General features: G+C 47.5%; 1 protein-coding gene across 1 annotated transcript; it reads left to right on the top strand.

Annotated features, from left to right (window-relative positions):
* The first annotated feature begins 143 nt into the window (after positions 1-143).
* Positions 144-2,587, top strand: LOC120374494 (UDP-glucuronosyltransferase 1-6-like). Its single transcript, XM_039494241.1, has 2 exons — positions 144-1,019; positions 2,408-2,587. The coding sequence occupies exons 1-2, from the start codon at positions 156-158 to the stop codon at positions 2,585-2,587; spliced, it is 1,044 nt and encodes a 347-aa protein (XP_039350175.1). The 5' UTR covers positions 144-155.
* Positions 2,588-23,275: the final 20,688 nt, after the last annotated feature.

Here is a 23,275-nt window from a genome sequence, read left to right as displayed (position 1 = left end):
AGCAAAGGTTTTGTTGTGCCAAGTCAGTATATGAGGCAGTAAAAGTAGATGAGTTCAAATAAGGTTGCAAGCAGTATAAACTCTGGGCAGTGTTAGTTCAGCTATAAAAAGTAGTTTGCAACATCTGTAGAGTCAAATCATCTTCCAGCTTTGAGATGGCTCCATTGTTTCCCACTTTTTACTTGTTTGCTGCAGGGATTTTTCCTTTCTTACTCTCCTTGGGGTTTGTGGAAGGTGGGCGGCTGCTGGTGATCCCTCAGGATGGAAGTCACTGGCTCAGCATGCGTGCAGTGGTGGAGAAGCTCAGTGAGAAAGGACATGAAATAGTAGTGCTTGCTCCAGAAGTTAATTTGCTCTTGAAAGAATCAGAGCACTACACAAGGAAAACGTATGCTGTGCCTTACATCCAGGAAGATCTTGACCAGAGTTTTAGTAAATTTGCTAACAGTCTCTTTCGTGAGGTCTCCTTTCCCTACACTATCCTTGCAGAATACCGGAATAACATGTACGTCGTTAACATGTTTTTTCACAACTGTGACAGCCTGCTGCAGAGCAGAGAAATCATACAATACTTGGAAGAGAGTAAATTTGATGCACTCTTCACAGACCCAGCATTGCCATGTGGGGTGATCCTGGCAGAATATCTCTCCATCCCTTCTGTGTACTTCTTTCGTGGTTTTCCATGCAGTTTAGAGCATGCAATCAGTAAATCTCCGAACCCTGTTTCCTATGTCCCAAGATGCTATACCAGCTACACAGACCACATGACATTTACCCAGCGAGTGCTGAACCTAGTTGTTAGCACTTTAGAGACACCACTGTTTAAGGATTTGTATACCAAATACCAAGACATTGCTTCAAAGTTTCTCCAGAGAGATGTGCACTTACCAACACTTTACAGAAATGGCTCCATATGGCTCCTGAGATACGACTTTGTGTTTGAGTATCCCAAACCAGTGATGCCCAACATGGTCTTCATCGGAGGCATAAACTGTGAGGAGGGGAAGAACCTATCTCAGGTATGTCCAGTGATTCTGTTTTATGTTTGCACTTTCATTTTGATATTTTCTCTGTGGAAAATGCTGTAGATGAGCAATGATCATTATACCTCATTGTAATGTGCCTAATTTACACACCCTCCTCCCTGACTCGCCACACAAAATACAAAATAGGATGCTGCCTGCATTGAATGTGAATTAGACTCCAAATGATTTTCTCTTGCTATAGGCAAACATCATTGCCTTAACATAAGTTAAAAGTCTAAGCAATATTACCAAACAAAGTGCAGGCTTTGCTGAAAAGTAGGTGAGCCAAAGTCCGCTGTTGTGCAGCAGTGTAAGTCTGGAGACAGGCCATTGACATTAACTGGCTAGAGATTTTCTCTGTTGTAAATTAAACCCGACTTTGTAACTGACATTTGTAAGTTTCAAAAAGGAACATGCTCAAGGAAAGTGAAAGTCCACAGCTGTCTGGAATGTTGTGTCGGCAGGAGTGGTGGGTCAGCCCTTCCACCTGTCCCAGTGAGACCATTTCCTCCACCTCCTGATCAAACTTGTACCATTGTTATCCCTTCTCCTCCTCCTCAACCTCTGACTCTGCTCCAGTTCCTTTCCCTCACAATGTAGATCTGCTTTGGTCCGCCCCATCATAAGAAACTCCCGTTGAATCCAGCTCCCTCCTCAGCTGTCACCCCACCACCTTTCTTTCTTTCACAGGGTCAAGTTCCTTTCTTCCAGTTTAACTTAAATACTCTCCAACCACTCCACTGAAACTGCTCTCTCCAAAGTCTCCGGTGGCCTCTTCCATGCCAGATCCCTGGGCTTTCACCTCATCCTTATCCTCCTTGAGCTCTCAGCTGCTTTCTGTCTCTGTTGATCACACTTTCTTTCTTGAAGCTTTTTTCTCTGCAACTCTGTCTCCTTGTTCTTGTGTGAGAATGTGTCTTTGTGTATCCCAGTGTGAGCTCGGAGGGTGTTAGAACAGCAGGGTCTGTTGGAGCTGACCAGGCTCCCTGTGTCTTCTCATGCTCCCAAACAAGGACAACTTGGGGGTTGGACTAGATGACCTCCTGAGGTCCCTTCCAACCCTGAGATTCTATGATTCTATGACATACGGGACAGTCCCATCCCTCCCTGAGTTCCCTCTTACCGCCAGGGCAGTGAGATGGAATCCAGACAGTGGCTGACTGCTGCTTTCTTCCAAGACCTGATCGGCTTCCTATTCTAGGGGTGAGGTGCATCACGCCAACCACCAAGCCTCATGGCAGAATCCAAACCCTCAGGATTCAAACACTGCCCATCTTGTGATGGACCAATCCCCATCAGGAACATACAAAGACACTTTTTTCTTTGCATAGGGGAGAGCCATATCCTGGCTAAGTGCTCTGTGCCCAAGCCTTTTCTTCCAGAATCTGCAAGTCCAGGGACACCTGGCTCAAGCTGCATCCTCTACAGTAATCCATGCAGTTCACTTCAGACCCAGAGGTGACCATTATGACCAGAGCAAAGCTGGAGAGATCAGCATCAGCCAACACATCCCACCCAAGGATCAGGCAAAGAAAGAGGCAGAGGACATGACAGAGTTGTGACTGGGGGCTTTGACTCTGACCACCTCAACAGTTATGAAGTCTGTGGTGCACAAGATCTCAGCACCAAAATCCCCGGGCAGAAGCTCCGGAACCTGTGTAAAAGTGGGGGGGCCACTTCCTACCACCAAGCCCCTTGTGCTGCTTCCCTCTAGCCTATGCTTAATACAGCCTCTCCTCTGGTTCCCAGGCCTCTGGCTTCCCCTGAGCTCCTCTCAGCTTCTCCTTTCTCAGTGGGAACACCGACCACTCAGGACTGCCTCCCTGTGCTTCACCCCTCTCCGGGACTCACCACTGGGATTAATTCCAGCCCTGCGGCCTTCTTTGACTGCCTTCCTCAGGACCTTCCGCACTACAGTCCCTGGCAATTTACACACCAGGTCCCGACAGAAAATGGTACACTACTGCCTCATCGAAGGAGGAGGACACCAACTGAGTGCCAAGACAGAGAGCCAGAGAACATACCCCTGCCTGGGACCTCAGCATCCTTCTCCTGAGGCTCATGGAACGTCCCTTAGAACCTCTCTCAGAATGCGCCTTACACCACCTCCCTGGGACGACGGTCGTCCTAGCAGCTATGATGTCATCCTGAAGAGCGAGTGAGCACTTGGCACTTATGGCTGTACCCCACATAAGTCATTCATAGGGACACGGTGGGCTCAGAAATTCATCTAACACAGTCATGCAACCTGACTGTCTTCTTCTCAAAGCCACACCCAACACTAGGAGAAAAGGAGTTGCACACACTGAATGTAACCAGGACTTTGCTTTATTATATTAACAAGATGAAGATATTCACCATGTGACCTTGTCTGCATATAGCCACAGCCAGGCCATCTCCTCCCAGAGAACATTGAGATGGAGAACACAGTGTATCTCGCTGCAGTATCAGCTGCCTGGCATACCATCAAGTCTCCTTCCACCAGAGCACAAATGCCATCCTCTGCCTGCTTCAGAAATGTGCTAATATCAGAGATCTGCAAGGCAGCAACATGGAGTAACCCATGGGCCCTTGTCAAGGACTGTGCCTTAGGTTTAGCTGCTAGGTCAGATGCCAAGCTCAGAAGAGCAGTACTACAATCACCGTTCAACTGATGCAGCTGAAATGCCTCATTTCTGCCTAGGGTGACCAGATAGCAAGGGTGAAAAATCAGGACGGGGTGTATGTGTGTGTAATAGCCACTTATATAAGATAAAGCCCCAAATATCAAGATTGTCCTTGTAAAATCAGGATATCTGGTTGCCCTAGTTCCACCCTCCTGAGGGGATACTGCATATCAGTCACCTGTGACTCCCAGTGAGTTTGATCACTGGCCACCTCCTTTTTTCCTGTACTGTACACCAGGAGTGGGCAAACTTTTGGGGCCAGTGGCCACATGTGGGAATAGCAATTGCATAGCGGGCCATGAAAGCTCACAAAATTGGGGTTGAGGTGCGGGAGGGGGTGAGAGCTCTGGTTCTGGTGCTGGCTCCCGGGTTGGTCCATAATTGTGGGGTTCTGGGTGCCGGCGCTGGCGGGGGGGGGGGTGCAGGAAGGGGGTGAGGGCTTTGTCTGGGATTGCGGGCTGTAGTGTGGGGCTGGGAATGAGGAGTTTGGGGTGTTGGAGGGTGCTCTGGGCTGCGACCAAGGAGTTCAGAAGGTGGGAGGGGATCAGGGCTGAGGCAGCGGTTTGGGATGCAGGGAGGGTGCAGGCTCTGGCTGAGGGTGCAGGCTCTGGGGTGGGGCTGGGGATGAGCAGTTTGGTGCTGCAGGAGGGTGCTGCAGGCTGGGATTGTGGGGTTTGGAGGGTGGGAGGGGATCAGGGCTGGGGCAGGGGTTGGGGGTAGGTTGGAGGCTCAGGGGTGCAGGCTCCAGGTGGCAGCTTACCTCAAGCAGCTCCTGGAAGCAGTGGCATGTCTCTTGTCTGGCTCCTACGTGGAGGTGCGGCCAGGCAGCTCTGCACACTGCCCTGTCTGCAGGCACCTCTCCTGCAGCTCCCATTGGCCGCGGTTCCCGGCCAATGGGAGCTACAGGGGTGGCGCCTGGGGCAGAGCGGAGTCCCCTGGCTGACCCTATGTGTAGGAGCCCAAGGGGGGCCATATCATGGCTTCCGGGAGCTGCAAGGGGCAGCCCCTGACCCTGCTCCCCAGTTGGAGCGCTGGAGGGGGGCCTTGCCGCGGCTTTTGGGAGCCGTGTGGAGCAGCCCTTGACCCTGCTCCGGCTGGAGCACTGGAGCAGGGCAAGCCCCAGATCCCACTACCCAGCAGGAGCTCAAGGCCAGGTTAAAACAGCTGGCAGGCCAGATCCGGACAACAGGCTGTAGTTTTCCCACTCCTGCTCTACACTCTTTCTTTAGGTGATTGTATCTACTTACTTGGCTTTAATTAACAGTTATACATCGCTGATTAAAAATCTAGCTGTCTATTCTTGTCCCCCTCCATCCAATCCCACATCTCCGCCTGTCTCTCTGAGTCTCAGTGAGGTCTCACCATCAGCTTCACCTTAGCATTGTTAAAACTAAACTGCGCTGTTCTACCCCTTGGAGCATTCCCCTCTTCCTCTCTCACTGGTAGCAACATCACAATCCTCTCCGTTACTCAGGCCTATAACCTGGTACCATCTCAGATTAGTCCCTTCTCTAGAACCACACATCCAGGTCATGCTAAATCTTGCTGCTGCTGCTTCTTCCACAGCATCTCTGAGATTCAGCCCTTTCTCTCTACCCACACCACTAAAAATCACATCTGGGGCCTCATTACCTCCCATCTGGCTACTGGATTCTCCTCCTCCTCTGCTCTTCCTGAAAGCTAAGTCACTCCATGCAGGTCAACACAAAAAGCTGCTGCCCATCATTTTTGACCAGGTCACCCCACTGAAGGAGTCCGTTCACTGGTTCCCTCTTCACCATATCAGATACAAGTTCCTTGCCTTCACCTTTAAGGGCCTTCACAACTTAGGGCTAGTCTACACTTACCTGCCGGGTTGACGCGGTGAGTTCGACTTCTCGGAGTTCGAACTATCGCGTCTAATCTAGACGCGATAGTTCGAACTCCCCGCGCGCGCTCCGGTCGACTCCGGTACTCCACCACTGCAAAGGGCGGTGGCGGAGTCGACCTTGGAGCCGCGGACTTCGATCCTGCGGCATCTGGACGGGTAAGTAGTTCGAACTAGGGTACTTCGAATTCAGCTACGCTATTCACGTAGCTGAACTTGCGTACCCTAGTTCGACCCCCGCTCTTAGTGTAGACCTGCCCTTAGCCTCTTCCTAGGTCTTGGCATTTGTATTTACTGTGTCTCCTTTCCATCAGCAGTGCCAGTCTCCATCATGCCTTTGTGTGCTTCTTTCACAAGCATGTTCATGCTTTCACCATTGCTGCCCCTCATGGCTGGAACATGAAAGTGATTAAGCAAATATAAACAGTAGAGGCAGTGACCTGGTGGAGGAATCACGCAGGCAGGTGATGGTACATATGCTGATTTGGAATGACTCAGATAAAATCAGAGCAGGGGAAAGGTCAGTGGGATTACGTAATTCAGACAAAGCACCGTGGATAGAGACAAAAACAAGCAAAGGGGAAATACAGATAACACTGCAGAGTGGAGAAGCTTTATTTTGGGCACAAGTCAGAGGACTGAAAAAGCTTTAAATCTCATAGTGAAAAGCCAGTTGTGTTTCAGCTTTTGGCAATAAAATGTTGGTTTCAAGTGTCTCTTTGGCAGAAAGGTAAGCGACACCGGATAAATATTTAGGAAGATAAATGGATAGTCTCAGGGTTTTAGCCTTCCTTCATTCTGTGTACTGTTGACACTTCAGAATGGATGTCCCTGCTCAGCACGAACAGAATGAACTCAATTGGAAATAGTTCTTGTTATATTAGGCACTGGTTTTCTCTTGGAGAAATCTAAGCAGCATAGTAGGGAAATGTATACAATGCCATAAACGCAGGAAGAGGTTCTTCTGCATCCTTTTGCATTTGCTACCTAAAGAACACATATAAGCACATAAGAGCTACCATACAGCATCAGCCCAATAGTCCGACTTGCGTAGTATCCTGCCTCTGACATTGGGCCATTCTTGAGCTTCAGGGAGAGTGAACAGAATAGGGCAATTACTGAGTGATCCACCTGTCTTCCACTCTTGGCTTCTGGTCATCAGAGAGCTAGGGTTGCCCTTAGCATGGGGTTGAATCTGACCATCTTGGAAAAAAGCCATTGATGGACCTATTCTCCATGAACTTAGCCAGTTCCTTTGTGAACCCAGTTATACTTTTGGCCTTCACAACATTCCATGGGAATGAGCTCCACAGCTTACTTGTGTGTTGTGTCGAAAAGTACCTCCTCCTCTTTGCATTAAACCTGCTGCCTATTAACTTGATTGCACAACCCCTCTTTTTTGTATTGTGGGAAATGGGTAAATAACATTTCTGTATTCACTTTTTCTACACCAGTCATGATTTTATAGACCTCTGTCTTATCCCCCTTAGTCATCTCTTTCCTAAGCTGAACAACCCTAACCTTTTTAATCTCTCTGCTAATGGAAGCCGTTTCATACCCTTGATGAACTTTGTTGCCCCTCTCTGAACCTTTTCTAGTTCCACTAAATCCTTTTTGAGATGGGGCGACCAGAACTGCACGCAGTATTCAAGGTTTGGACACACCATGGATTTATATACATTTTCTGTCCTATTTTCTAACCTTTTCCTAATAGTTTCTAGCACACTCTTAGCCTTTTTAACCGATGCTGTGCATTGCATGGAAATTTTCAGAGAGCTATCTACAGAGACCCCAAGATCTCTTTCTTGGATGGTAACAGATAGCTTACAAACCATAATTGCATATGTATAATATAGATTTGTTTCCCCCAAAATGTGCCCTTCTTTGCAATTATCTGTGTTGACTTTCATCTGCCTTTTTTTTTTTTGCCCAGTCACCCAGTTTTGTGAGGTCACTCTCAGACTGTGGCTCACAATCATAAGTTTGTTACACACAGAGACACAAACCCCAAGCTGATTGTGAGTTCTGTACTTAGATTTCACCAACCAAGTATCAAGTGTGAACTCCTTAACTGCTAGAACAGTCTAACCATGGAGTCACAGACAGTCCCCTCGGGCACTCCAGTCTATCTTGCCATCAACCTGCCTTTTTGATAGATGGCCCCTTACACCAAAAGTCATAATTTTCAGTTCCCCTTCCCCCAGAGTTCAAGGTGTGATGGAATAAGAGTTTGTGCATTCCCCTCTTTATGGGTATGGGGGAAGCAATCAACCAAGTCTTTTGTTCACTGATGTGCCACAATGGTTTGTCTGGTATCTATAAGCCTTCTTTTGTTGGGAAGGAGATGACACCTCTTGTGGTAAACTAGTATTTCACGCTCAGTTATGCTTCTCTCCTGACTGGGCGGATTTACAGTTTCATAGCAAACACTTGCATAGTTACAGAGCAAAACACTTAACTATTACCTTATAACACAGGATACAGATATTAGAAGTGAGATTAATGCAGGCAGCAACTCACTAACATTTCATAAAGTTCAAACTCTAAACACATTCTTATAACTCTAACATCTATTTTAATACTATTGACACACAAGTGAGTCAGACTGGTTTCCAGCTATGCATTTGTAAGTGTTCAGTGAGGCCTAGGGGCCTTTGTATGAGTTGGCATCTGGTCTGTCAGTGTCACGCACTCTAATTCCCCAGTCTGCTTTGGACTTAACTATCTTGAATAATTTTGTGTCTCCTGCAAGCTTTGCCATTTCACTGTTCACCCCTTGTTCCACATCATTAATGAATAGGTTGAACAGCATCAGACTCTGTACAGTTCCTTAAGGGACCCCTCCTTCACCTCTCTCCATAGTGAAAACTGACCATTTATTCCTATGCTTTGTTTTCTATCTTTCAACCAGTCACTGATCCATGAGAGGACCTTTCCTTTATCCTAGGTTTACTTAGTTTCCTTAAGAGCCCTTGGCAAGGGACTTTGTCAAAGGCTTTCTGTATCAACACTGTATCAACTGGATCACCCTTATGTATGTTAATGACATGTTTATTCTAAAATCTCTTCTACTGACACATCAGTTGAGGACAGTACTGGAGGATCTGTCATCCAGAAAGAATAGCTCTGATATGAGTATCTCCTCCACAGCATCGGCAGTAAAGATTGATGCAAAGAATTCATTTAGCTATTCCACAATGGCCTTGTTTTCCTTGAGTGCTCCTTTAACCCCTTTACCCTCTCGTGGCCCCACTACCTGTGTGGTGGGCTTTCCTAACTCTGACAGTCTGAAAAGATAAGTTTATTGTTAGTTTTTGGATCTTTTGCAAGTTCAAAGAAAGACGTTCAGAAGGCCTGCCTTCATATACTTTTACATTGGACTTGCCAGAATGTATGCGCCTTCCTGTTTTCCTTATTAGGATTCAACTTCCAAAATTTAAAGGATGCCTTTTTTCCATTAATGGCCTCCATTAGTCTCCTGTTTAGCCACGGTGGTTCTCTTTTGGTCCTCCTACGGTCTTTTTTGATTTGGGGTCTGCATTTAGTCAGAGCCTCTATTTTGGAGTTTAAAAAACGTAAAAAGTAGTCTCCATATTGCTTGCAGGTATTTTACCCTGGGGTCTGCTCTTTTTAATTACCACTTACCTAGCACCCTCATTCACATGTGGTTCTCCCTTTTTAAAATTAAATGCTACTCTGATGGGGTTTGTTGGTATTTTCCCCGCTACAAGGTTGTTAAATTTAATTGCTGGACTAGGACACACCCCAGGTCCCCACCCAAAACCTTAAAAGCAAATAAGAATAAGGGAAACATTTGCCGTTTTCCTTGCCACCCCTTCACATTGCTTGCAGTGCTGTTGAGAACAGACTCGCTGTTCCATAAGGCTTTCGTTTCCATCGCTCACAGTTATCAAGAAGATTCTGGATGGGGGCTTTGCTAGTTCGTGGATTTTTTTTCTGTGCAAAAATGTTTCAAATACACCATTAAACTAACTCTTTGGCACATCTTAGTAAAATGATCCCTTTTCTTACTTCATGGAGCAGGAAGGTTTGAATTGATGCACTTTGTAACATGTGGAAAAAAAAGGTAATTCCTTCACAAAGTAATATTTTTGCTGTCTGTTTCATTCGTTCAGTATTTTTTTAAAGATGGAACCAACTGAAGATACTGCTGTACTTTTTTATTATTAAAGGTCACAATTTCTTTGTTTAAAGGAGCAATATTTAAGACATATTCATTTGGCAGCTCTTCCAGCATTTTGCAGTAGGCCAGCTTCTCTGAACTTCCTTCTTACCACAGGCATGAGGAACATGATCTGTTTGAAACCCCCCATTAAATTGTGTCATAGGACATTAATGTGATGTTAACTCAGGTGATACAGCAACTTGATACCTGTGAACTCAAGTGCATGATAAAGCCACAACTTCTCGTTCTGGCTGCAGGCTCAAGTTCAAACAACTGGGGCATCAGTATGCAGAGATTGTTGCATAAGCAGGGTTAACATATTTCTGTTATATCCTTGGGGGCAACGGTTTTAGGAAGAAATCACTGGAGACACAGAGAGCTGTAAACCTTAAAAGCAGCCATTTATTGCCACACACTGAACTAACCAAAACCCAGCCAAAACTGGCTGGGCTATCTCCTAATAATCTAACTCAGTTTCCATAGCAACACAAGATTCTATTACCACACAAACCAAACACACAACAATTTCAGGTTCCCAAAAAGGGACATGGGAGAGTGGGGGTGGAGGGGAGCTGGAGAGAAGGGTAGAGTTGCAGGAGTGGCAGGGGTACCTGCGGCAGGGTTACTCACTGGCAGGTTGGCTGGGAGCTGGGGCCTGGGTGGTGGGGATGAGATCCAGCAACTGCAGCTGTGGAGGAATGGACCAATCAGCTGCAGATACTGGGGAGGGACCAATCGGGAAGCGGACCAATCAGGGCTCTTTCTGAGATGCAGCCTCTGCTCTGCAAAAACCCTGGACATTGCCTGTTGTTTGAAAAATCTGCCTGGAGAGGAGGGAGGCTCTAAAAAGAAGCTCTCTGGGGAAACCCAGATGTATGGTAACATCTGTATGTATGTATGTATGGCAACATGGTATGCACAGGAAGGGAAGAACCACAACTGAGGCAGAATTTTGAGTCCAGTGGAGGAATGAGTCATTCTTCTGCCCCCACCAGACTTTCCCTACCTGGGGGACTGTGATGTTCTGGGGACGACACAGACCAGTAAGGAGGTCTGTCACTGCCTGCCCTGGAATCTTGGGGGCCTCTGTGCCATGCAGCTATGGTTCAGATCCCTGACACCAGTAGCCAGTCCACAAGCATATGATCTCGCCATGCCTCTCACCAGTTCAGTAACTCTTCACAGGGTGATACCAACAAACCTTCCAATCTGGAGTCTCCCTAAATACATCCTGCCTGAGTTCTGAGTGACCAGCTATTTGCACTGCTCCACTCTAGCTCGTCCCCCTGAAGGCATGAAACCAGCTGCCCAGATATCAGCTTGCTTTGACACATGCACTCCAAAGAGTTTGCACGCTTCTATATTAGATAAAATCCCTTTTCTAATACAAGTTACGTGTTGCCTTCAAATAGTGTCCCGGACTAACCCTGAGCTGGGCCCAGGCGGGGAGGGGAGTGGGTGGGCGGGCCACAGGCAACCGCTGCGCTGTACAGAGGCTCTGGGAGGGGGTAGGAGGGTGCAGCACTTACCTGGGGCTCCTAGGCAGGGCAGGCCAGGAGTCTCCATGTGCTTCATCCCCCAGGCATTGCCCCCGCAGCTTCCTATTGGCCACAGGGGCGCTTGGGGCAGGACACAGACCCACCCTGCCCAGGGGTTGCAGGGAGGGGCCGGCAGCCACATGGAGCAAGCAGGCAGGAAGCCATTCAGTTCCACTGCGCTGCTGGCAGTGAGTGGGGGCCCTGGGCTGTTTTCATAGAATCATAAAATCTCAGGGTTGGAAGGGACCTCAGGAGGTCATCTAGTCCAACCCCCTGCTCAAAGCAGGACCAAACCCAACTAAATCATCCCAGCCAGGGCTTTGTCAAGCCTGACCTTAAAAACCTCTAAGGAAGGAGATTCCACCACCTCCCTAGGTAACCCATTCCAGTGCTTCACCACCCTACTAGTGAAAAAGTTTTTCCTAATATCCAACCTAAACCTCCCCCACTGCAACTCGAGACATTACTCCTTGTTCTGTCATTGAGTACCAATGAGAACAGTCTAGATCCATCCTCTTTGGAACCCCCTTTCAGGTAGTTGAAAGCAGCTATCAAATCCCCCCTCATCCTTCTCTTCTGCAGACTAAACAATCCCAGTTCCCTCAGCCTCTCCTCATAAGTCATGTGCTCCAGCCCCTTAATCATTTTTGTTGCCCTCCGCTGGACTCTTTCCAATTTTTCCACATCCTTCTTGTAGTGTGGAGCTCAAAACTGGACACAGTACTCCAGATGAAGCCTCACCAATGTCGAATAGAGGGGAATGATCAGATCCCTCGATCTGCTGGCAATGCCTCTACTTATACAGCCCAAAATGCCATTAGCCTTCTTGGCAACAAGGGCACACTGTTGACTCATATCCAGCTTCTCGTCCACTGTAACCCCTAGGTCCTTTTCTGTAGAATTGCTTCCTACTCGTTCGGTCCCTAGTCTGTAACAGTGAATGGGATTCTTCCGTCTTAAGTGCAGGACTCTGCACTTGTCTTTGTTGAACCTCATCAGGTTTCTTTTGGCCCAATCCTCTAATTTGTCTAGGTCCCTCTGTATCCTATCCCTACCCTCCAGCGTATCTACCACTCCTCCAAGTTTAGTGTCGTCTGCAAACTTGCTGAGAGTGCAGTCCACACCATCCTCCAGATCGTTAATGAAGATATTGAACAAAACCAGCCCCAGGACCGACCCTTGGGGCACTCCACTTGAAACCGGCTGCCAACTAGACATGCAGCTGTTGATCACTACCCTTTGACCTCGACGATCTAGCCAGCTTTCTATCCACCTTATAGTCCAATCATCCAGGCCATACTTCTTTAACTTGCTGGCAAGAATACTGTGGGAGACCGTATCAAAAGCTTTGCTAAAGTCAAGGAATAACACATCCACTGCTTTCCCCTCATCCACAGAACCAGTTATCTCCTCATAGAAGGCAATTAGGTTAGTCAGGCATGACTTGCCCTTGGTGAATCCATGCTGACTGTTCCTGATCACTTTCCTCTCCTCTAAGTGCTTCAGAATTGATTCCTTGAGGACCTGCTCCATGATTTTTCCAGGGACTGAGGTGAGGCTGACTGGCCTGTAGTTCCCCGGATCCTTCTCCTTCCCTTTTTTAAAGATGGGCACTACATTAGCCTTTTTCCAGTCATCCGGGACCTCCCCCATTCGCCACGAGTTTTCAAAGATAATGGCCAATGGCTCTGCAATCACATCCGCCAACTCCTTTAGCAGCCTCGGATGCAGCGTATCCGGCCCCAGGGACATGTGCTCGTCCAGTTTTTCTAAATAGTCCTGAACCACTTCTTTCTCCACAGAGGGCTGGTCACCTTCTCCCCATACTGTGCTGCCCAGTGCAGCAGTCTGGGAGCTGACCTTGTTTGTGAAGACAGAGGCAAAAAAATCATTGAGTACATTAGCTTTTTCCATATCCTCTGTCACTAGGTTGCTTCCCTCATTCAGCAAGGGGCCCACACTTTCCTTGACTTTCTTCTTGTTGCTAACATACCTGAAGAAACCCTTCTTGTTACTTTTAACATCTCTTGCTAGCTGCAACTCCAAGTGTGATTTGGCCTTCCTGATTTCAGTCCTGCATGCCTGAGCAATATTTTTATACTCCTCCCTGGTCATTTGTCCAAGCTTCCACTTCTTGTAAGCTTCTTTCTGTGTTTAAGATCAGCAAGGATTACACTGTTAAGCCAAGCTGGTCGCCTGCCATATTTTCTATTCTTCCTACACATCGGGATGTTTTTTTCCTGCAGCCTCAATAAGGATTCTTTAAAATACAGCCAGCTCTCCTGGACTCCTTTCCCCCTCGTGTTATTTTCGCAGGGGATCCTGCCCATCAGCTCCCTGAGGGAGTCAAAGTCTGCTTTTCTGAAGTCCAGGGTCCGTATTCTGCTGCTCTCCTTTCTTCCTTGTGTCAGGATCCTGAACTCGACCATCTCATGGTCACTGCCTCCCAGGTTCCCATCCACTTTTGCTTCCCCTACTAACTCTTCTCTGTTTGTGAGCAGCAGGTCAAGAAGTGCTCTGCCCCTAGTTGGTTCCTCCAGCACTTGGACCAGGAAATTATCCCCTACACTTTCCAAAAACTTCCTGGATTGTCTGTGCACTGCTGCATTGCTCTCCCAGCAGATATCAGGGTGATTGAAGTCTCCCATGAGAACCAGGGCCTGTGATCTAGTAACTTCTGCCAGTTGCCAGAAGAAAGCCTGGTCCACCTCATCCCCCTGGTCTGTAGTCTATAGCAGACTCCCACCATGACATCACCCTTGTTGCTCACACTTCTAAACTTAATCCAGAGACTCTCTGGTTTTTCTGCAGTTTCATACCGGAGCTCTGAGCAGTCATACTCCTCTCTTACATACAGTGCAACTCCCCCACCTTTTCTGCCCTGCCTGTCCTTCCTGAACAGTTTATATCCATCCATGACAGTACTCCAGTCATGTGAGTTATCCCACCAAGTCTCTGTTATTCCAATCACATCATAGTTCCTTGACTGTGCCAGGACTTCCAGTTCTCCCTGCTTGTTTCCCAGGCTTCTTGCATTTGTGTATAGGCACTTAAGATAACTCACTGATCGTCCCGCTTTCTCGGTCTGAGACAGGAGTCCTCCCCTCTTGCACTCTCCTGCTCGTGCTTCCTCCCTGTATCCCATTTCCCCACTTACCTCAGGGCTTTGGTCTCCTTCCCCCGGTGAACCTAGTTTAAAGCCCTCCTCACTAGGTTAGCCAGCCTGCTTGCGAAGATGCTCTTCCCTCTCTTCGTTAGGTGGAGCCCGTCTCTGCCTAGCACTCCTCCTTCTTGGAACAACATCCCATGGTCGAAGAATCCAAAGCCTTCTCTCTGACACCACCTGCGTAGCCATTCGTTGACTTCCACAATTCGACGATCCCTACCCAGGCCTTTTCCCTGCACAGGAAGGATGGACGAGAACACCACTTGCGCCTCAAACTCCTTTATCTTTTGTCCCAGAGCCACGTAGTCTGCAGTGATCCGCTCAAGGTCATTCTTGGCAGTATCATTGGTGCCCACGTGGAGAAGCAGGAAGGGGTAGCGATCCGAGGGCTTGGTGAGTCTCTGCAGTCTCTCCGTCACATCGTGAATCCTAGCCCCTGGCAAGCAGCAGACCTCTCGGTTTTCTCGGTTGGGGCAGCAGGTAGATGACTCAGTCCCCCTGAGGAGGGAATCCCCGCCCACCACCACCCTCCTCCTTCTCTTGGGAGTGGTGGTCGTGGAACCCCCATCCCTAGGACAGTGCATCTTGTGCCTTGCAATCGGTGGAGTCTCCTTCTGCTCCCTTCTCTCAGATGTACCATCTACTCCACTCTCCGCATTAGTACCTGTGGAGAGAACATGAAAACGGTTGCTCATCTGTATCTCCATTACTGGTACATGGACACTCCTCTTTCTTCTTCTGGAGGTCACATGCTGCCAAATTTCTTCACCCTCCCTCTCTCTCCTCTGCACAGCCTGCTCCTATTCATCAGGACGTTGTGCCCGTAGAAGCATATCCTGATGTCTGACCAGGAAATCTTCATTTTCACGTATGCAACGGAGGGTTGATACTTGTTGCTCCAGACCTCGAACCTTCTCTTCCAATATGGAGACCAGCTTGCACTTTGTACAGACAAAGTCGCTTCTGTCCTGTGGAAGAAAAACAAACATGGCACAACCTGTGCAGGTTACAACAGCTGAACGCTCACCTTCCATAATTTCATGCTTCTAAGAGCTTCCTCAGCTGTTGCAGCAACTCACAGAATCCCACGAGATGAAAGCCTCAGTGGGCTCTCCCTGGGCGAACTCCTTTTTATAGCAGTCGGGCCCACTCAAGATCCACCTGGAACAAAGCTCTCCCAATTCACACTGTTCAAACAAACAATCAAACAATCAAGCACACAGTCAAACTGACCAACTGACAAACTGTCCCCTGCAACAGACACTCAGATACTCACCAACACAGCCCCCCTGATGCAGCACTTAGCGTACCTCCTCACGGACAGGGGATGCGCGGGGTGGGGGGCACCTGGGGCGGAAGGCAGGGCCGAGGCAGAGACCCGGCCTCAAACATTGCTGGAGCTGGGCCCTGGGCCAGGAATATTCCTGGTGCCCAGGCACCACGGTCCCATAGAACTTGCCACCCATGAACAGATCATGTGGAAAAGAGAGAAGATAGTTATTCATTAAATTTGTGCAGACCCATATAAGGTGAAGCTTCTACCTTGAGGTCAATAATCTCCCATTTGAAAGGGTTATTGCTTATAAAGTGCTTCCTGGAAACTGTTGTTTAATTGTAAAACAGTAAATATTGACCCAAGAAGCTAATGCAAGCAAATCAAAGCGGCAGCCGGGGACTCTGCAGCTCTTCATTTCAGTTTCTGCATTCAAAACTTTCTTAGCAGAATGTTTTGTTTTTCTTACACTGAGATGGCTCCTGGGATTAGATCTCTTGATCCACCCATGATAAAGTTTCTTCCGCTGTTAATATTTGTGGGCTTTGCCGAAGGGGGGAAGCTGTTGGTGATGCCTATGGACGGAAGTGCCTGGCTGAGCATGCGTCTTATCGTGGAGAAGCTCCATCAGAATGGGCACGAAATAGTCCTTGTGGCACCAGATACTAATCTGTTTTTGAAATCCGGCAAGAATTTCACAATTAAGACCTATCCAGTGCCTTACAAAGATGAACATGTGGAGGCACTAATGGAGACTTTTGGTAAAGATCGCTTTGTTCAGCAACCCTTTTTAAATGTTGTTATTTCACTCTATGAAAGTCTAGCACTAGCATTCCAGATGCTCTTCCAAAGCTGTGAGAGTTTGTATCCATGAATGTATCAAGTTCTTTTTTGAACTCTGTTATAGTCTTGGCCTTCAACATTCTCTGGCAAAGAGTTCCAGAGGTTGAGGGCAACAAAAATTATTGGGGGCTGAAGCACATGACTTATGAGGAGAGGCTGAGGGAACTGGGATTATTTGTCTGCAAAAGAGAAGAATGAGGGGGGATTTGATAGCTGCTTTCAACTACCTGAAAGGGGGTTCCAAAGAGGATGGATCTAGACTGTTCTCAGTGGTGGCAGGTGACAGAACAAGGAGTAACAAGTTGCAGTGGGGGAGGTTTAGGTTGGATATTAGGAAAAACTTTTTCACTAGGAGGGGGTGAAGCACTGGAATGGGTTACCTAGGGAGGTGGTGGAATCTCCTTCCCTAGAGGTTTTTAAGGTCAGGCTTGACAAAGCCCTGGCTGGGATGATTTAGTTGGGTTTGGTCCTGCTTTGAACAGGGGGTTGGACTAGATGACCTCCTGAGGTCCCTTCCAACCCTGAGATTCTGTGATTCTGTGATTGCTTATGTTGGTGTAACTTATGTCACTCATGCACCTGAGTGACATAAGTGATGGGCTGCAGTGTAAACATAGCCTTCATCTGCGTATGCCTAGCACCGGCTCTAAATGCAATCACACCCAATCATTGCAGTCCAGTCATACCCTTACAGTAGCTCCTCTCCACTCTACAGGACCCCACCCAGCACAACTCCTCTGCAGGAGAGGCTCTTGCCCACTGTTATTTTTGAAGATGGTAACAGCCTTTTACGGACCCAGACTGCTACTCACCTTTCAGAGAGTAAATTTGAAGGGCTTTGCTTAGATGTAGCATTGCTTTGTAGGGTGATTTTTGCAGTTCCTGCCTTGTATTTAATTTGTAGGTATCCCTGTGGTATGAAGCATAGTAAGTGTGTATTCAACCCTGCGCCAGATTCTTTTTTGTCTTTAAGCTTTGAGTCTCATTTCATCTACACCAGGGTCTTAACCAATCTCCCAGACAGCCCTCCTTTCTGTGTTCCACTTGTAACCCTTCTGCCAGGCCGAATCGATAGCAGCAAGGGCCGGGTTCAATACATAGGGGTCCCTTCCCCACAACGTAATGCAAAACCAGCTCAAGCCCCCACCCAGTGACCTGGGAAAATCTTACACACACCCCTGGGCACCTCGAAGAGGCAATACTTCCCCTCTCGCAAGCACAGAGTCTCGGTGTAGCAGAAAACGTTTAATTACATGAGATAAACACAATTGGGAAAACACCTCAATTAGCGTTCATAGATTAAACCGTGAGCAAAGATCCACCCCAGGAAATTGGGCCGTGTCCTTCTCCACGGGCTCTTGAGTCCAGCAACCCAAAGATCACCCACAGTCCCAACAATCCCACACTCCAAAAGTCTCTGTCCCGGGTCAGTGCAGCCCCAGAGTTCGAGAGTCTATCTGCAGAGGTCCCTGTCCCCACCCCCAGCCTGGGTGGAAAGGGGCACCTTACGTGGTCCGTGGGGTTCTGCTCCTGCCTTCTCCACGAACTGCTCCACCAGCTGCTCTGCTCCACCAGCCGTCCCCACAAACTGCTCAGCTCCGCTCGCCGCTCCACCCGTCCCACAGCTGCTCTGCTCTGCCAGCTGCTCTGGTCCACCAGCCGTCCCCGCAAACTGCTCGGCCCCACTCACTCCGTGGCTCCACAAACTGCTCCTCCAGCCATCCTCACGAACTGCTCCACTCCGCTCTGCAGTGTAGCTTCAGGCTCCCCCAGTAGTTAGCACAGTACTCAGTGTTCTCAGCTCAGCAATTCCAGCTCTTTAGTGATTTCAGCTCACAGTAGGGGAGCCCCAGTGCTAGTGCACCATTAGCCCAAAGTGAGTTCAGCTCAGTAACCTGTAACTAGATTCTTAAGGGAATCAAAAATCAATTCTGATATTCCACAATGGAGAGAGGCATAGGTGGAGCTGGTGCTTCCAGCTCACACAAGGCACCTGCACCACCAGGTACAGATACCTGTCCCCAGCCTCTCTCAATTCACTGGGTTTTGGAACCCATGTCCCTTGTCTAGCAAGTGCTATTTAGTTTATAATGAAACCCTTTATCATAAGACAGTTTTGTAGTTCCTCATTTACTTAATCAGGGTGACAACATTTTATTCCTCCTGCCCCAATAACAAAGAAATTGGGGATCCCACAGCTGTGAAAATAACCATCCCAGGCTGCTGTACGCTATGCTAAGTGGAGTGGGTTTGTTCCTGAAATTCCTTTCCCCACTCCAATGCACATTCTTGAAATTCCTTTGCCCACTCCTCATAATTTACCACCAGATGTCAGGGTAGAGCTCATCCTGACTCTGCTTACACACTAAACAGAAACTCACTGTGCCCCTGATGTGCTGAGATGACACACCAGCCATACATCCAACATAGTATCTACCTACATGCTGAATTTATTAGTCTGCACTGAAGAACAGTTCCTTTTTGATAAAGTTCGAACAAATGGCTCCTTCTGAAGTGATTTAAACAAGGTGTCAAGGATCAGAGGGGTAGCCGTGTTAGTCTGGTTCTGTAAAAGCAGCAAAGAATCCTGTGGCACCTTATAGACTAACAGACGTTTTGCAGCATGAGCTTTCGTGGGTAAATAACCATCTAACCTCGTTATCTCTAGCTTGCTTCTTGCTTGCTTATATATACCTGCCCCTGGAAATTTCCACTACTTGCATCCGACGAAGTGGGTATTCACCCACAGCTCATGCTGCAAAACGTCCGTTAGTCTATAAGGTGCCACAGGATTCTTTGCTGCTTAAACAAGGTGGAGCTGCATGGCTCTGCTTTGTGTGCTTGTGGAGATAGCACTTTGCGTTTGAGAATCCCAGGCCAGCGGTGGTATTCCGAATGCCAAGGGAAAGCTGAAAGGATAATCTGCCTTTGGTAGCCTGTTTATTCTTTACATTCTATAAAGTCTTGATGTGAGTACTTTGTACCTTAACCTTCTGGCTCAGGGGAAAGAGCAAAGATCCCTATTTCTTATCCAATCTAAAAATATAGATCCATTTCCATCAAAAGAGGGGAAAAGAGTGCACTCTTCCCAGTGCACTGAGTTTGGTCTCCTCTTTATTAGGACTGCTGAATAATTGCCCATAATTCCAAATAGCTCCTCCTCTGTCCCTCTTGAATATTTTCTGCATAAATAGGTGATATTTTTTCCAGAAGTGGCTAAGAGTTGCAGGTTTACAGGGTGGACTTGCATCTGAATCACAACTTTCTCAGGGTTCTGGGAGAGCAGCATTCAAATTTGGGGCCATCTCTGCATTGCTCTGTTCTTTCTGGAGCCCTCTTCCCAGCTCACTTCATTTCTCTGATTCTGGTAATATCCTTACTGTACCTTTTTAATGTGAGTTAACTCCTGTTGTGTTCTTTTGTCTATCTTGGAAATTTTTGCATTGAGAATCTTGCAAAAGTGCTATCTCCACAAGCACACAAATCTGTATGTGATGGGAAATCTCTTTTAAAGGACAGACCTCTGAACAGTGAGAAAAAGATATTTACCTTTGCATCATATCTTGCCACCATTTCATTTACAGAACTTCTCATTTACAACTGCAGTATCTAAAAGCAATGTCAGGCGATGGCCTTATAAGCTTTGCACTAGGAAAACCAACCAAGACTGAGTGTTAAGGGGGATGTAGGGTGACCAGATGTCCCGATATTATTGGACAGTCCCGATTTTAACACATTTGTTCCTCGTCTCGACCACACATCAGTCAGGACGCCCTTTGTCCTGATATCGGGGACCGCTCTCCATGAGTCATCGCCGAAGTCCCATGGCTGGCATGGTGGTGCTTCCTGGGGCTGCTCCTGGCGGTGCGCCTACCCGCGAGCAGGAGCCTGCAGTGCTGGCGGCCCCTAGGCACAGAGGCGGAGCGGGTCTCTGCATGCTGCACCAGTTCCCTCATGCCCAATCAGAGCTGCGGGGATGAGGCTTGCAAGCGCTGGCAGCAGGCAGAGGGCCGCCCTAGGTAAGCACCATTGGGATTCCCCACCTCACCCCCCGGCAGGTCCCTCTGGCTCTTAGGGTTGGGGACCCGTGCGTGGCGCAGAGCGCCGGAGAGCGCCGCCCCAGGCTCCTGCCATCCCGGGAAGCGCAGTGAGCCGGTGCAGCTGCGAGCTGGGGGAGAAGCCCACCCTGAAGCAGCGGCGCAGTGCCATTCAGGGAGCCGCTGCCGCTTGGCTCCGGGCGGCTGGATGGGGCCCCGCCCTGCAGACCGCATAGCTCTGCTCCTCACTCACCATACGGACAGCTCCCTGCAGTGCATGGGCTCTGGTCAGTGCTGGGCGCTGCGCATGCCAGCGGGGTAAATAGCAACCCAGCCCCCGCCACGTCGCCATAGTGCCTAATGGGAGTTGTAGTTGAGTTTCCTCATGTCCCCATTTTCTCTATGAGTGGGGCTCTCCAGCCAGACTACATCTCTCAAGATGCACTAGGGCCCCTCTCCAAGAGGGAACCCTGATGCATTATGGGAGATGTAGTCTGACCTGAGACCCTGGCCTACAGAGGAGAATGGGTGCACCAAAATTAAAACGTCTATGGAGGTACTGAGGCAGTACTCCCTAATTGGAATATTTCTGTTTTGGGACAAAAAACTTGAGTTTTAGATTTTTTTCATAGAAAAGTGTAAATTTTCCACAGAAACAAACTCCATTTTCTGACTGGACTATCCAAAAGTTCATAGAAACATAGAAATGTAGGGCTAGAAAGGACCTCGAGAAGTCATCTAATCCATTCTCCCATGCAGAGGCAGGACCAATTATACCTAGACCATCCCTGACAGGTGTTTGTCCAACATGTTCTTAAAAACCTCCAATGACAGATTACACAACCTCCCTTGGAAGCCTATTTCAAAGTTTAATTATCCCTATAGATAGAAAGCTTTTTCTAATATCTAACCTAAATCTGCCTGCAGATTAAGTCCATGACTTCTTGTCCTACCATCAATGGGCATGGAGAACAATTGATCACCATCCTCTTTATAACAGCCCTTAACATATTTGAAGACTGTTGTCTGGCCCCCATCAGTCTTCGTTTCTCAAGACTAAATTACCAAAAGTAAACAGTCATGGACTAACCAGGAAGGTCTTCTCATGGATTGGTAACTGGTAAAAGCCAGGAAACAAAAGGTAGGAATAAATGGTCAGTTTTCAGAATGGACAGAGGTAAATAGTGGTGGCCTCCAGAGATCTGTGCTGGGACCAGTGCTGTTAAACCTATTCCTAAATGATCTGGAAAAGGGGGTAAATAGTGAGGTGGCAAAACTGGCAGATGACACAAAATTATTCAAGATAGTGAAGTCCAAAGCAGACTGTGAAGAGTTACAAAGGGATCTCACAAAACTGGGTGACTGGGCAATAAAATGGCAGATGAAATTCAGTGTTGATAAGTGCAAAGTAATGCACATTGGAAAATATAATCCCAACTATACATACAAGATGATGGGGGTCTAAATTAGCCTTTACCACTCAAGAAAGAGATCTTGGAGTCATTGTGGATAGTTCTCCGAAAACATTCACTCAATGTGCAGTGGCAGTCAAAAAAGCTAAAGAAACGTTACAACCCATTAGAAAAGGGATATATAATACGAGTAAATATCATAATGCCACTATATAAATCCATGGTACAGCCACACCTTGAATACAGTGTGCCGCTCTGGTTGCCATTTCTCAAAAAAGAAATGGAAAAGGTACAGAGAAGGACAACAAAATGATTAAGGGTATGGAAAGGCTGCCATATGAGGAGAGATTAAAAAGACTGGGACTTTTCCGCTAGGAAAATAGACAGCTAATGGGGGATATGATAGAGGTCTTTAAAATCAAGAATGGTGTGGAGAAAATGAATAAAGAAATATTATTTAGCCCTTGATATAGCACAAGAACCAGGGGGTCACCCAATGAACTTAATAGTCGGCAGGTTTAAAACAAACAAAAGGAAGTGCTTCTTCATACAGCGCACAGTCAACCTCTGCAACTTGTAGCCAGAGGAAGTTGTGTAGGCCAAAATTATAACTGGGTTCAAAAAAGAATTTGATAAGTTGGTGTAGGATAGGTCCATCAATGGCAGCTACCCAGGATGGGCAGGAATGCAAAACCATGCTGTGAAGTGTCCCTAGCCTCTGACTGCCAGAAGCTGGGACTGGACAACAGGGAATGGGTCACTTGATGATTGTCCTGGTCTCTTTATTTCCTTTGAAGCATCTAGCATTGGCCACTGTCGGAAGACAGGATATTGGCCTAGATGGACCAGTGGTCAGACCCAGGTATGGCCATTCTTATGTTTTTATGTTCACTACTTTTGTTGATTTAGGATGTGAATAACCTGTAATAATAAAGAGGCCTCTGGGAGATAAAATGTGCTGACTCAGATTGACTGGCATAGACTTGGAGTAGGGGAGAGGTGGCTATTGCAATTCAGTGTGCAGATATTAACGTTAAGTTAATGAGTAAAACAAAGATATGGTCCTTGAATGGGAATGTTGCATTGCAAATGCAAGGGTAGAATTTGTCCATTAGAGGAGCAAAGGTTTTGTTGTGCCAAGTCAGTATATGAGGCAGTAAAAGTAGATGAGTTCAAATAAGGTTGCAAGCAATATAAACTCTGGGCAGTGTTAGTTCAGCTATAAAAAGTAGTTTGCAACATCTGTAGAGTCAAATCATCTT

The sequence above is a fragment of the Mauremys reevesii genome, linkage group 11, assembly GCF_016161935.1.
Source record: "Mauremys reevesii isolate NIE-2019 linkage group 11, ASM1616193v1, whole genome shotgun sequence".
Classification (NCBI taxonomy): Eukaryota; Metazoa; Chordata; order Testudines; family Geoemydidae; genus Mauremys; species Mauremys reevesii.
This window is presented reverse-complemented; position numbering and strand designations above follow the sequence as displayed.